Source organism: Harpia harpyja, chromosome 7, assembly GCF_026419915.1.
Source record: "Harpia harpyja isolate bHarHar1 chromosome 7, bHarHar1 primary haplotype, whole genome shotgun sequence".
Lineage (NCBI taxonomy): Eukaryota > Metazoa > Chordata > Aves > Accipitriformes > Accipitridae > Harpia > Harpia harpyja.
In genome coordinates, this window is record NC_068946.1 from 33,543,923 (window position 1) to 33,559,656 (window position 15,734).

At 44.3% G+C, this 15,734-nt stretch overlaps 1 protein-coding gene across 2 annotated transcripts; it reads right to left on the reverse strand.

Moving 5' to 3' along the window:
- Positions 1-2,133: 2,133 nt before the first annotated feature.
- CDCA7 (cell division cycle associated 7) lies at positions 2,134-12,131 on the reverse strand. Of its 2 annotated transcripts, none has more exons than XM_052793344.1 (10): positions 12,029-12,131; positions 10,093-10,218; positions 9,581-9,691; positions 7,838-8,089; positions 7,365-7,442; positions 6,413-6,601; positions 5,841-5,981; positions 5,251-5,400; positions 4,639-4,775; positions 2,134-4,319 (listed from the first exon to the last, which is right to left on the reverse strand). In XM_052793344.1, the coding sequence occupies exons 1-10, from the start codon at positions 12,047-12,049 to the stop codon at positions 4,289-4,291; spliced, it is 1,236 nt and encodes a 411-aa protein (XP_052649304.1). In that variant the 5' UTR covers positions 12,050-12,131; the 3' UTR covers positions 2,134-4,288. The 2 variants fall into 2 exon arrangements, with proteins under 2 accessions (XP_052649304.1, XP_052649305.1); XM_052793345.1 differs by lacking the exon at positions 12,029-12,131 and adding an exon at positions 10,730-11,215.
- Between the last annotated feature and the right edge of the window lie 3,603 nt (positions 12,132-15,734).

The window sequence follows — 15,734 nt, forward strand, 5'->3', positions numbered from 1 at the left end:
GCAGAGGTCAGTGGGTGACTCTTGCCAAATGTTTGAAATGCACACTGTGTATTACAAATAAGGTTTCAAAGTCAGCCATGTTCCCTCACCCTGGAATGCTGAAAGCCATTCTTTGACCAGATGCAACCATTTTGCCCTTATTGATCTTGTTAGCCCACCCAAGCAAATGATGATGATGCTTTGTTATGTTACCATCTCCTTGCTTTTCTCTTCAAAATATGTTTTTAGGTTTCTGGCAGACAAAATAAAGGTATATTAGCGCATAAGGCTAGGAAGGGAAAGGGGCTAGTTTCCAAAGCTAATGCCTATTTTTAAAATTTCCGTTGCAGCTCCCTACACTAATGTAACTGGTTAAGCAGCTGAGTGTGTTGCTCTGGAATGTACAGTGCATGCTGCTTCGCCACCCTGTGAAGCAACACTTCAATGCTATTTTTGTAACTTGCATATAATGAAAAAAAAGTTTGCTAAATAAGTAAGGAAGACAAAAAAAACCCTTCTCTCAAGATCTGAAGAGACCTAATGCTTCACCATTTGGGTTAATTAAAAAGCAACTGATACAGGGAAGAAGCAAGTAACATATATATTACTACATACTAGTCTAAGAGAATCTTCAGATAGTAAGGAAGTTTTGGCTAATTCTATCAGTAGATACTGTATCACTGTAATGAAAAGTTTACTCATAAGTAAGCTTGGGGGGTTTTTTACATATTTGACTTTAAAAAAAAAAAAAAAAAAAAAAAAAAAAAAAAAAGCTATCACTCACCCTTCCAGCATAGTCACTTCTCTCAGACTATCACATAGCCACAAATGCCCTGCCCATCCACCTCCCATACAGGGAACAAAGGTCCAAGGAATTTAAGAGTGTAATTTGCTTATTAAGTCTTTTCAGTATTGTATTACTAGCAGTTATAAGTAATTATACCAGTCAAAAAAACTCTAGAAGTTATATCAGACCTAGGCACAAGGTCACCTGGCCCTAAAGCTGAGAGTAGTGAGGGAGTATCAACTCATACAGCCTTTTTCAATAAATTAGCAGTCATTCTACCTCACACATGAGGTTCATTCTTCTGTTCTTCCTTTAACAGTGATACTCTATTTCCATCCATCTTTGTTTTTAAAGCTGACAGAGTTAGGATCTTTTCCTCATGAAGTTTCTTAAATTGCTGCCCATTTGCTACAGATATAAACCATGAGCTCTTTAACTATTTGTCAAGTTAATATCAACAGTACTTAAGCAGCTGTGGTACAGAGGCTTGGGGGAAAAGGTGTATTGAGACACCTCAAAACCATTGCATGAACTGTAAACTAACATACGACACAATCACATACAAATTTACTCTTGCATCACCAGCAGTGTGATGAAAGGTAACACATCTAAACCAAACTTTTAGGTGAGAGGAACAACATGAGGATTTTACCAGTAGAGTACCTGGGGACAGCTCAGTCACTCTGATCACTTCTTTCCTGTTTCCTCTCACTACAGGTCAGCTTCGTGCAATCTTCTGCCACAGTCTCATGTAACTCTTCTCTCTAGACCCAGCTACACTGATGCAAAAGCAAGCAGCACAACTATCAGAAACAGTCTTCAGCACTGTCAGCCTGCAATCAAGGCCTCCCAGGTAATACTCTGCTCCAGCACAGAGCTCCCGAGAGAAGTTACTTAAATTTGTTTGGCGGAGGGGGATAATAATAAAAAAAAATAGATTAGATATCTATATAGTGGCAGGCACCTGACTTCAACTTGTGTCCAAAATTATAATATCCTCCTCATCCTCCTGAGCTCAGTATGTAGGCATCCAGTTTAAAAAACAAAAACGTAGGGAAAAAGCGCAGAAGAGTAAGCATATAGCACTGTGCTTAAAGTCTATATCTCGCCTGAACTCAGCACCTATGTATTTCTACCACCACAAGCTAGTCATCAGGTACCAAACAATTCAACCCAAGCAGCATGAATATCAGAGCAAGCCTGGTTCAGGGACACAGGGCTGGGGAAAGAAAGATGTCCTAGTCCCACTGCTCCCGCAGGAACGATGGGAGCAACCAACTTCTTTACTTTGCAACAAAAGTTTACCTGAAAGGTGGTAAAGTCTAAGTACAGCTTTAACGGACTTTAAAACAGTTCAGAGGCAAAAATTCTAATGCAGAAATTTTTTATTTTCAAAATAAAAAACTTTGTACAGAACATTGTAGATCTTAAGAAATACAGCAGTCTCTGTGATATGACACAAGGGTTTGCTTTTAGCACAGTCCTTTCACACTCTAGCAATCAGAAGGCAATCCCAGCCATTAAGAGGGGGAAAAAAAAAAAAAAAAAAATCACTCATCTGTCAGAACATCTATTTCTAGAGTTTCTTCTTCATGAAATGTACCTAGAGGGTAGAGCACTCTCCACCTCAGATTGCACAGCTATTCACACTATAAAAACAGACAAAGAGAGGACAGGAGATTTTCAATAGGACAGATGATTTATGAAACAGAACTGCAACTCTGAGACATAAATAGCTTTTGTTTCTAAATTCCTCTCTCCTCCCCTCCCACACACACTGATGTAATTCCCAGAAAGGTACAAACTGCAGATCATTATGTATACACACAGTGCAAATACTGTGCAAGCAGAGAAGCCTAAACCCATGTTTTGTTCTAGTGCTCAATAAAAGCAAGTTGATTCTTCTACTATTCAACTGTACATTATTTATAACATTGCATTCTAAACGTTATACAAAGCTAATACAGTAGTTTCCATAACCAAACTAAGCGCATTTATACACTTTTGTGGTTCTCCAAATGCAATTTTCATGGCACCTTCTTTTCTAGAGCACTGAGTACACAAGACCCCATCCACACAGCACATTAGAATTCCTCACTTCCATTTTTGCTGTACTCATGGCTTCATTAACAACATCACGTAAAATATCCTCTATACTATAATCATGCAGAGCCAGATACAGAAATATGGCTGGACTGTTAAGAGAGACCACAGCACTAACCACATTTGTAAGTGCTCACAAACTGTATGCAACCCATTACATCTCCCCTTATTTATTTTTAAAAGCCTTTTTGATGAGGCAATCATTCTTCCTCATCTGTTACTACAATTAGGGTGTCTCCTGAGAACATTTATCTATTTAGGTCTATGCTGCTCCATGCAACTGGAAGAGTAACTTACTTTAAGCTGGACTGTAGCTTAGAAAGTCCTTGCTTTTTAATTTTTTTCAGAGGTAAAATAAATCAGGCTTCTGATTCCAGTCATTGTTTATCATTGGCCCTTTTCATGATAACCAAATTCAACAAATTACCATCTTTCATCCACTTGTAGTTGGCCAACAGCCACATGAACCACTACCCCTCTACTTAACCAAACCCTGGTGTGGAGGCATCCCTCTTCCCCAGGACCACTGCTGCTGATTCTGCAAAGATGCAGTTCTGCAGTTGCAGCAAGAGCAGGGAGAAGAGAACCCAGTAATTTAACGAAGGGTACATTTTGTTTTAGACAGAGCAGTCACTCCACAATGTATACCAGTACATTCACATCACTCAACAACAGGCAATAGTCTAGTGCTGTGGAAGTTTTCAGCAGCGGCCTCTCATCTGAGCAAAAATACAAAGTGCCACCCCCAACTGCTGCTGCTGCATTTTTTAAGTCACTTGGAGAATCTCCCTTAAAATGGCCAACGTGCACTTTGAGTACTCTATAAAACCAAATATTAGTGCTTGGAGACTGTTCACCTGCAACTTTTAGGGCTTCCTTTTTGAACTTAAGAATGCATTGTTGTTTTAGAGAATTCCTAGCTTCTGTTTGATCATTTATGTTCAGTAAGTCTGTATTGCAGCAGAAGTTGGCCTGGAGTTAAGCACATACCTTTCCCCACTTGATTCTGTGGGGAACAGGGCCCTGAATTTTCAGAACATCTGTATCTTTCTGTGATCAACTTAAAAGCATAAATTAACCTGCATCACAGATCACTGCATGAATAAAACCCTAATGGCTTAAAGCCCCATCTCCTTTCAGGAAAAAAAAAAAAGTTATTGGCATGAAAGCAAGGACTGATGCTATCCAATTTGCAAAGTTGTTTAAAAAGAAAACAATGGCCTGTGGGCAGAGACCTTCATTAAACAGTTTTCCCAAGTCTGATTTGCACTGAGATAAGTGAAAGTTCTTTAGCCTTTTTTACCCAAAAGGGGAGGGAAGGCAGGCACTGGCTTTGTAATCTCATTTGATTAAACAATTCACTGTAGGCAATAACATGACATTGGTGAAAAAGTACGTAATTTAAAGGCAGTCACAGCTTCAGTCTTCCATTCCAAGTTCTTGTTTCAGACTGAAAGACAAGTAGAAACATGAGTTAGCTCATAGCAAAACACTGTGTGGAAACTCTTTATAGACAAATTAATGGAAGCCCTGACAATAAACACAGCTGAAGCTGAGAGCCAAAAGACAGAGTGGATACACCACTTGTTTTGGGTAAGAACCAACATGTCAGAAAAATCATATGGCAAAATCTCAGATTCTAAAGGCAACATGGACTGATCTTGAGATCTACCTGACAAACTGGGATGTGGAGAGCTCTCCTCACCCAGTTTTGAGCTGCTTATCCCACTCAGAGCAGAGCCATGCCACTGACACAATGGCATACTTACCTTTTCAAGTAGGCATGGACATTGTCAAAGCCATGGTACTTGGCCAGATAGACCAGGACACCTGTAGCACATCGGCCATCTCGCTGTCTGCAGAAGCTACAGTTGCAGATTCCACGACATGGCGGGCACCTCCAGGTCTAGACAAGACAGACAACAAGCCTTTTTAAATGAACAGGAATGCCAGACACAATTCACACTCGCAACTTCAAAGAGGACCCTGCTCTGCACCAGGTTTGCAAGTGAACATCAGCGCTGCAGAAGTTGTCTAAAGCAGTGCAAGAGTACAAATTCTTCAGTCTAAGGGATCAAATTCTCCTTTGCCTGCCTTGCACATAACCACAGGAACACTATTCTGATGCTCAAACACAAGAATATTTTGGCAGCTGCTCTGCTCTCGTAGTTTACTCCTGCAAATAAAGCTACAGAAGTAGTAACTACAATGAGTTCTATACAACACAAGGTTCCGTGATTCAGTTTGAATCAAACCAGGACTGCATTATGTACTACAGCACTGTAAGCAGTTCCATTGCTGAAACTCTTTCACTATGAATAACCAATGCACCTCTCTGCTCAAGTTAAGCACAATAAAGCCAATATTCAAAACTGTCTTACCGGATCCAGCAATGCCATTCTGACATCTTCACCATACCTATTGCGGAGGCATGGCCCGCAGAATTGGCCCCGTACGCCTACGCAATCAGGGTTACGACAATTTGTCTTGGTGTCTATGGTTTTTTGGCGACACTGATGACAGGTGGATCCCTAGAACACAGGGAAATTAGTTCAGGAAACAAGACGTTAAAGACGGCTCTTTAGTTAGGAGAATAGAGCATTTAACAAGCAATCGCTTTGGCAGCTAGCAGTGCTTAACCTGAAACAGAAAGCCACCTTGCAAGTTTGAACCAAGATTGTTTTAACATTGCATCTTCAGTGTCTGTTAATCATTCTCCTCAGCTAGTACCACCTAGATACTACAGTTACAGGGTGAAAGCAAGCCAACTGTCTTGGCAAAGGCCATTCTATAAATTCAGGGAAAGGTACGAGATGATGTTTCAAGATCTCAGGCATACTTCTCCCAAAAAAATCACATCCCTCCTCTCAGTGAGAGGGAGTCTGCTCTATTTGATGCTAAACCACAAGCAGGGAATAACAAGAAAATGACTTCACAAAGTATGCATTTCATAAAGCTGGAATATACTTACCATGGCCCTGTTATATACTTTCTCTCTTGCAGAGCCACAAATATTATTTAGCTCTTCCTCTGTTATCTCTTCAACTGGGCGCACAATGTGTGGAAAAGCCATGGCACCACGGTGACCCCTCCTGGGAGTTCGGGCTTCATGCTGAATAGTGAAGACACAATACTTTTAGTATTAGTTTCAGCAAAAACTCTACAGAAACAAGGTGGGGATCTTCAAAGCAATGCCAAAGTCTCAAATACCCATCATATATTTAAAAAAGCAATAATAGATCTTTGCAAAGACATATGATACAGATGCGGCTTTAGCACCTTCACTTGATCTTTCACTTTCAGGGTGCAGAAATGCTATTGGATCTTGCTTAATTCCTGCTGGAGTGCAACAGGAAGTGATTTTTCAAGGACAAGGTGGAGGGAAATGGAGAACACATACAACATGCTATTTTCTGTACTTCTTCCCAGGCCATGGCATACTCATAATCTTGATCAACTCTGTATGAATTGCTATTTTCTTGAAGGGATACAAAACCACCTTCATGATCAACTTTCAACAGGAGAACTAGAACCTCAACATACCTCCAGGTCTTCATCAGACATTTTTCTTCTTCTCACCAAGATGTACCGGTCATCATCTTCCTCTTCTGGTAACGGAGTAGGAGGACCTTCAATCAGGGACCTGGATCTTGTGTGAGGTCGAGAACTTCGGTCTGGGTTCCTCCTCAAAGCACTTCTGGGCAATGAACGCCTTGGAAGTCGCTTTGGTCCCTGGAGAAATTTAAAAGCCCCTAATGGAACGGGTGAAAACCCAGACAGCTCCTGTCCCTACAATGAATTCCTCCCCCAAAAGACATGCCTTCCTTCTGTCTTTCCCATAGATGAAGTCTCCGCCCCGTCCCAAATCAGAAAACACAAGGTAAAAACATTCTTGGCAAATTCATCCTGGGCATTCTGCTAGCTGCAGAGAAATAGTCAAAAGCAAGTTCGTGTCCATGCGGGTATAAGATACAATAATTCCCCCACACAGCAGCAGAACCCGTGTCTACGAGGAGTTGTGAGCGTTGTTCCCACCTCCACACAGCTTACAGGTAAATTAGCAGTGAAATTTGTTACACTGCCGATTCACAACACAACCTTCTTTAAGGACCTAGTTAGGCCAAATGTCAGGTTTTCTTCAAGGCTCGGAACTCAGAGAATATTCATGCTTGAGCTTCAAAGTCTGAACTGCCCCCCTTATCTCCAGCCTTTGCATAAATACATATTTACACAGCACCTTCTCTAGTTTTATTGGCCTGTGGAGACACCTAACCTTTATGAATTTATCTGTTCTGCTTTATACAGTGGTAAATCAAAAGAGAATTGCACAATGAGGATGCCTGTTTTAGGAAGCAATAAAATTCTCAACTGAACTTAGATTTACATCATTTGTTAAGTTTTTTAATTGAGAGTCCTGTTTTGTAATGTCAGAATTTGACCCTCAGAAATCTGAAGGCTTACTTATAAACTACTTATAAACTAAATTTATACTTACATGACTGACAGTTGGCAATGATTTTCTCCCACCAAAGATACCAGAAACATTCTGCAACTCAGCCATTAGTTTTGCAAGCTAACAAGGGAAAGAAAAAGGAAGCAGAGCCTTAAAAGGGTGTTTATATGCTATTACAGACTATTAGATTAGGGCAATTGGCTAGAAGTACAATTACTTACAGAAAATGCAGTTACTCTTCAACTTTTTACTTTTATGTCTTATTTATGTTATAGTGACTGCAAGTAATTTGAAAAAGCTCAAACGTATTATGTTGATGCCCTGTTCTTTAGGCTTGCAGCCAGTAGATTTTTACTGAAGTACTTAGCCTATGGATTTTCACATGCCAGTGGACATAAACTATCAGATTTAAATACTAGGAATGTAAAGTCCTCTTAATGCATTCACATAATGAGCCAAAGGGGAGGAAAGGCAGGGGAGAAGGGGTGGTCCCCAGGGAGACATTGAATACTTGCCATTGCTTTGTTTTCCTTTATGTTTAAAGCTCTTCTTTCTAAAAACATGGCACCCTTTTCTTCAGAGTCAGAGTCTGAATCTGGAGCAGGCATCAGCTTTTCAGGAAGAAGTTCCATCGCACCCTTCCTCCTCTCCGATCTTCGAGGTGGAAACTTCATGGCTACTTTTAGAGGAATAGGGCATTTCTGCCTTCTCTGAGCTACTTCACTTTCAGCACTTGTATCATTCTCCTCTGAATCTGATTCCAATTTCTGTTAACAAACCAGAATGGAAGCATATAAAACCAAGTGAGTTGCTCTGCAATTAAATACAGTTCAACAATAGTTTGTTTGGGGGTGGTTAAAGTGGCTATCTGGCTGAAATCTAGATGTTTAAATCTCCAGTCCTATTGCTCTAGCATATTTTAAGGGGGAGGCAGGGAAGGGGGCAGGAGGAGAAGGGGACACAGGGATAAAAAATTCTCAGGGAGAACCACACTGTACACCGCAACACATCAGAAAAAGCTTGGTTTCAGTTACAGCAGTCTTAACTGTCACTTGCAGGTCTAACAGCAAAGATAGTTTGTGTGCAAGTGCGAGAAAGAGAATTGCCTTTAAAGGGCTCTATTTTGCAACATATTGTATTTGGCTGTAAAAAAAGCCACTACACAGTTCTCAGCACAGGGTCAAACCCAAGTTTGTAAGCTGTCAAGAATAGCCATCTCGCAGTATCAACGCTATCAAGTAAAAACTTACTTCTAGAGCCAGTCAATGAAATAATTATGAATAAAATCCCAGTATATTCTTATCTTTGAATTCTGATGCTTTGCTTAAAACTTTTGCAAGAACCAAGGGTTCAGCGAGGACAGAAATTAATTTCTTTAGTCAAAAGCCCATTTTCGCAATAGGCTTTGACTTTTACGTTTAGACTCAGTAAGACAGTCTTATTTTGGTTATAGGTAACAACAGGCTTCCTGCTTCATATGCATAGACCATCAGTCTCAAATGGCAATCCTTATTTGTACAGGGTTTTTATTAAACCAGGTATATGGTTCTGATTCCTTTTTCTTACATATCTATTCCAGCTTTGTCTCCTACTTATTCTCTTTACTGTTGTCTATTATTTAACTCAGACACGTCCTCTTCCAGTAAGACATTCTTTTCTAGTCATTCTTCAGCATGTTCTGAAGTTACGACAAACCTATTTTATGCCAAACATGGTACTACTACTGTCTTCACTACTAAACACCAACTATTGGTCTTTTTAAGCAATAAAACTGCTCTTGCACTGATGTCAAGGAAAAGCAGGAAGACAGATTTCACCACCTATCACTATTTCTCTACTGCTAAAGCAGCACAGCATTTCCTGTTACGCTGTCAGAGTGCAGGTCTGACTGCATGTCAATATACACAGAAATTTTTCTCAGGTTTGCCAGAATCCATGGGATAGCATAATATTTCATATTGAGGAAACCAGAAACGTTAAGAGTCTAAAAGAGTAACATCCAGCAAGGACAGTTTTAAGAGATATTATATTTCAAAATCCATATGGCAGATTTTATTCTGAACTTGCAAAGCTTGGGGGCTTTTTACTGATGCAAAAAGAAAATGAAACCATGACTACTTAGATCGTACATTAAATTAAATAAAATGATACTTCTTTCTGACAACATTCAACTATCAAGCTGAAGCTGTCATTATTTTTCAATTAAGAATGTGTAAGAATTTGAATTTAAAATTGCCACCTAAAATCAACTGTCTTACCAATGCATCTTGAATCTCGTTTTCTGAAAAACCAGGGAAGGATTCATCATCAGAGGCTTCATGAAAAATTTTTGCCAGTTCTTCTCTAATATCAGACCTAAACTTGCGTTTCTATGAAGAATAAAATATCCTTTAACTGAAGTTGTACAGAAAACGATTCACGTTTACAAGTGCACTATAAGCAAATATCTTTTTTAATAAAGAAAAAAAATAGTTAAGGCATTTAACAAAGGGTTTCAGAACCGCAGTTGCAAATTATCAGGCATGTTAGGTTAGGTGACATTTCAAAGGCTAGAATAAATAGCTAATTTGTTTCCAACAATTACCACCTAGAAGCACAAGTGAAGACTGAAATGAAATTACAGCATATAGCATAGATTTATAACTACTATACAAAAACATAAGCAGAACAAGTGGTTTTAATCCTGCACAAAACATTTACTAGCTTTACATTTTTGCAAGCTTTACTAGCACTGCACACTCAGTTTTATTTGTTCTTATACTGCACTTACCGTGTTTGCAAAATTATCAGAACCAAAACTGTCACAACTGTCATCGGAGGATGAGGATGTTTCCATGGGAATCAGTTTCGTATTTCGGAATACCATGAAGTTTTTCCTTCCTGAACAAGCTCGGCGCTGCAGAAGGACAATGTCAACACAATTAATAAAACAGACCTACTGTAGCACACTAGCTTTTAAGAACATCCTTAAATTGAAGTTTAGGAGGTCTGAACATTTTAGGATGTTTAACAGTCTTGTATTCAAGTCAGCAGAATTATCAGCAGCTTCAAAAGAATTGCCAAAGTTAGAAATGGGAATAGTTTCTGCTCTGATACATTTCTGATCATTGCTATAGAGGAGTTTTTTTCAGTATTTAGACATACTTCTTTTATGCAAACAGCCACGTGGAAATATACACAAAAATCATATTCTTCTGCACTCATTATAGACAATGCTGGAAAAAAATACAAGTACACAAATAGTACCTAGAAATCTCCTCTGATTTGTTAATTACTTTTAGTTTGAGGCACACACTAAATACACTGCAGCTGTTAAGAAAGGGACTAAGGATCATATCCACAGAAAAGGGGAGCATGGAAACAACTGTTCTAGACACAACAGCTTGATGTTTTGTTAATTTTATTACCAGGCTGAAACATCTTTTTTTGATGAGCCTCAGGTCTTCATTTCCCAGGGACTGTTTCTACTGGCAATGTCTCATTTTACCCCCCCAGGGTGGCAGCGACCCTAAGGCCAAGCCTGCTGCAACCACACTTAGACGCCACCCAAGTCCAAGCGCTTTAACAGATACCAGTTCACAGGCCCAACCGACCGGGCCAAATATTTTCTAAATACAGCTTAAACAGTAACTAGCCAGGGCAATTTAAACACCTCCGTCTTCTCCCCAGCACCGTTCAGCAGGCTGCTTTTCGCAGGACCCCGGAGGCTTGCCCACGCTTCACAGTTTTGCCGGTGCTGACGAGGAACAGAAAAGCCTCCCGGCCCGGCCTGGCACGGACGCGACCCCAGACACAAAAGGGGCCGTTTCTGGCGTCGCCTGCCGCGGCTAAGGGAGCGCCCAGCCGGAGAAACCCCGCCGCGGCAGGCCGGGCTGCACCGGCGGACCTCCAGCACGGGGCCGGCCAGCACTGCGAAGCCCAGGCCAGGAGACCCGGGACCGCCATCGGCACGCAAACACGCCTTCCCCCCTCGGGCGCGGCCCCTCACGCCGGCCAGGGCCGCTCTCCCCGCCTCCCGCTACGACGGGGCCGCCCCACATCGCGGGGCCGCCCGCCTCCGCGCCCCACAGCGACCCCCACCGCCCCGCTCCCCCGAGACCGCGGGCTCCACGCCCGCACAGCGGGGCCGCCCTCCCCCCTGCCGTGAGGTACCTTCCCCCACCCCCCCCCCCCCGCCCCACGGCAGCCCCCCGCGCGCCGCCGCCCAACGGCCGCCCTCGCGCCCCCCGTCGTAGCGGCGCCCGGGGCAGCCGCCAGGCGAGAGGGAGAAAGCGAGGGCGCTGGGGGGCTGGCGCCGGGCCGCCTGCCCCCCGCCGAGCGCGGCTCCGAAGCCGGGCCCCCCCCCACCCCGTCCCGTCCCGTCCTGGTCAGGCGGGCGAGGGCACCGCCGCGCGCGGGGCACGGGGAGTCCCAGCACCGCGGCGGGGCAGGAGACCCGGGACTGCCGGTCCGCGTGGCGGGGCTGCTCCCACGCCGCTCCGCCGGGATGCCCGGCGAGCCCCAGCCCAAACACTCGCCCCGCCCGACCCCACCAGCCTCCCCGCAGCCCGGCGCGCGCCGGCCGTGAGACGCCGCAGGGCCCCGCGAAAGCGCCACTGCCAACCGTCCCCCCCCCCCCGCCCGCCCGCCGCCAGCAGCAAGCAGCGGCGATCCGCAGCCGTGCCGCGAACCCGGCGGGCAGCCCCCCCGCCGCGAGCAGCGCTCACCTGGGGGCGCGACGGACCCATGCTGGCGGCGGCGGGGCGAGCACCGGGGAACTGAAGGTTCGCGCCAAAGCGGCTGGAACCGCGGGGGGCGGGGCCCGGCGGCGCCTTTCCCGCGTTGGCGCCCGCGTCCTGGCAGATGCAGCTGACACCCCCTGGGAATCGGGCACCCGGCGTGCTCGCCCCGCGCCCGCCCGCCCACCCCTGCTAAGGAGCTTGTATCCTCTCCCGGGCCGCCCACGGAGGGGTTAGTGCGGGGACCCCATTTTTTTTTCTCTTCGCGGTGCGGGGTTTGTGGAGCTGCAAGGGCCTGGCCCTGTGGCGCGAAAAGCTCCCGGTCGGAACGCTGCGGGACTCGCGTGCCAGAGGGGAGGGGCGCGCGCGGGGGCCAGGCCCGCCCCGCGCCGGGTCGCCCCGGCGGGATGAGAGGCCAGGGCCCCCCGGCCGGGGGAGCCCACGTAGTCTCTAACTCTCTCTCTCTCATTTTAAAAATGTTTAATTTTATGTGCCAAACCTGGATTTGCGCCTAGCGCTCTGAAATAGAACCCCCAAACCTGCCAGTTTTCAGGGGCAGAGGGGGTTTCTCCACGAAGTAAAGGCAGGGGCCGGTGTCCTGGCTGCCCCCAGGCCTGGGGCAGCCTCCGCGTACCCCCTGGGCACCCAGCACCCCTTGGGGCCCTGCAGAGCATGAGGCTGCAGTGGCCCTGCGTTCAGCAGTGCCTGCCAAGTGGGATAGTAAAAGTGCACTGTATTAAAAAAAACCCACCCAGCAACACGCATGGTTTCCTGCGTTGCCACAGTAAATGAAGTCTTATTTGCTGCTGCACCACGAGCACAGTTCAGCGTTAGGAGTGAGGTTGTGGGTGACGGCCGTTGCCTCTGCTCCCTCAGGACTACAGCCGTGCAGCAGGATTTTACGAAGAAGTTGGCCGCGTTGCTCTTTGCAAACAAGACATTACTTGAAGACAGGCCAGAAGAAAATAGATCATTGGTCATTGTAAACCATTTTATGTAACATTTGTAATATTGCATTAAATCAAATACAGCCGTTAAACACAGCAAATAACTGCCGCGCAACCAGTATTTGGCAGCAATAGTAACGGGAGAAGCCCTGAGGAAGCTGTATGGGATTTGTGACCCCAGTGTTTGCTATAATCCTCCGTTTATCCTGTGGTTTGAGCAGGGCTCAGTATCAGTGCAACTGTAGCTACTCAGCATTTCCAGGTGCCTTCCCAACAGCAGGCGAGTCCCCATTGCAATCGGTGCAAGGGAAGGAGGCCCCGTGCACGTGCAACCCACACGCAAACCTGCGCCTCTGTAAAGCAAACCACGAATCATCTCTAAGCCAAAGCCTGTAAATAGGCTACAGCACAATAGAGTACAAGAGCCCTCGCGGAGGTTTTCTATTTTCTGTCGGCATTATTCTTCCTGCGCACGCTGCAATCTGTTGTGTAAAAGAATCTCCATTTTAAATAAGCCCATAATTACATACTTACCTGCACCGCTGGCTTCTCAGTGCTCACACAAAAGCAGATGAACTAAACCTGGTTCTCTGGAGACCAGACCACACTCGATTCCTCTAAATCCACATTAGTGGAGGATTGCCACCCAGATGGTTTCCAACCAAGACAGCTCAGCTGGGAAGGGGGGATGTTTCTTGAACTTTGATGTAGTTAAGAGATCCAGTTTCTCAACAGTAACAGCCCTTAACATCTTGAATCATTATTATCAGGATTTTACTAGAAAAGTAGCCAACCTTCACAGCTTTTAAGAGCATCATATGAAATGTTATGGAGTACTGATGGGGCTAGCTGAATCCATACTTCCATTTAACACTTAATGGAAACATCGTTCTTCAAACAACACATGTAGTCAAATGGCTTTAAAATTAATAGGCCAGAGCAAGGACTTAATGGGGGAACCGGGCAGGACATTTTGTGAACTGTATTTTCAGCTTTTTTTTTGTTAACATGTGAAAAAGAATTAATTTATTGAAAATTGTGTATGTCAGCTCACATATTTTACAGAGGATTAGGTAGAAGGGGGCAGGAAAGGGAGAAGAAAAATGGGAAGTACGTGAAGGGCAGGGGATTCCCTTCCTACGGTACAGTGCAGGGTACCAGCAAATGAAGCTCTGTAACTCAGGAGACGGCTGTTGTGACCTGTGCCGCTGTCATTCCTCTGTTTTCATTTTCATGCCCTTCACACCCCTGTTCTACCCTGCAGGGCCCAGATGCCCTTGGTGGATGGGCAGAACAAACTGAACCAACTGGCTTTTACTGTAATGGCAGAAGTTTCTTAATGTTTGTTGAGACTTAGGCAGCACCACTGTCCTACATCCAGCTATTTACAATAGCTGAGGACATGCAAAGCTGAACCTGGGTTAACACTGCATTTTCAGCCACTCATATTAGGCTAATGTGAGTGGAAGAAAACATCCCTGCCCATTTGGTCCCCCCGTGCAGGTCCTGCATGGCCTGTCCAGGGCTACCAGCCCCTCTGTCTCCCCTGCTGCCCAGCTGTGGGGCAAGCTCACCCCTCAGGGCTCACGTCAGCAAAGATTATCTTGAGTATTTTATCAGGTGTTTCCAAGAAAATAGTATCTTAAATTCTCGTCTGTCCCTGAAATTAGTTGTCAGTACATAGTAGTGGCTTTTGGAAGACCTGCTAAGGGAATTGGCTGAAATTACAGAGGGACGTGCAGTAGATTGAGCGTGCAATGCTTTCTGCATCCATCTAGGGGAATGAAAGTTGTTTACTTGTTAGGAGCTTCAAGCAGTAGCAAGAACATGGACCTCCAACAACAATAGCTGCATTGTCAGAAACAGTAAATGTGACCTTTGCTCTGCTGGGACAAAGGATAAGCGCCGTCCTCCATGTCACCCCACAGATTTCGGCTGTTGGCATTGCACCACAGCTTTTCTTTCTGGAGGCAGGACCCCTGCTGCCCCATCCCTGGCTCTCCTATGCTCTTCCTATCTTAACTATGGAAAACACACTTTATGCTCTAGTTTCCCACCCCCCCTTTTTTTTTTTAAATTGGAGCAATACATTTCTGCCTGCCTAAAATAGCATGTGGATACATTAATTAGTGTTTGTGTGATGCTAGTAATTATTGTGATGGGACTTGCACAGTGACACAGATTTATAGATGCATGTATTTCAGAGGAAAGGGAGAGTTTGGATTCTCACGACTGCAGAGTACCTGTAGCACAATGCAATAACACGTATCTTAGCTCCATAGAAAAGAATAAGATTGCAGCCACTAATGACAGTAATTAAAAATTTCTGTAAGAGCTGTCCAATCACCTCTTCATCTGAGCAAATTATAGTGTGTTATTGAAACGGTTAGCGCAACAAAATGAAGCTAAAAACATTTTACAGTAAAATAATCAGACATTGATTTATGATGTAAATTGTAAATCGGTAACCTATAACACACACTAATTGTTTTTCTCTCTCTTGAAAGGTGTGTTTCTGTAAAAGATCTGATGCAAGCATATGTATTTGTTCACATGTCACCCTCCGGTGGCTAACACTACTCTACAAGACATAATAAGGTGTATAATCAGGTAACCTGCTATTGATTGCAACCCAGAAAGGACACTTGTTCTTATACAGAAGCAGGAGGATAGCCACTTTTGGAGGTTTAATTATAGTCAGACCTCTACATGTTTGCTGCACATGAATTTTTATGACGTACTTTTTA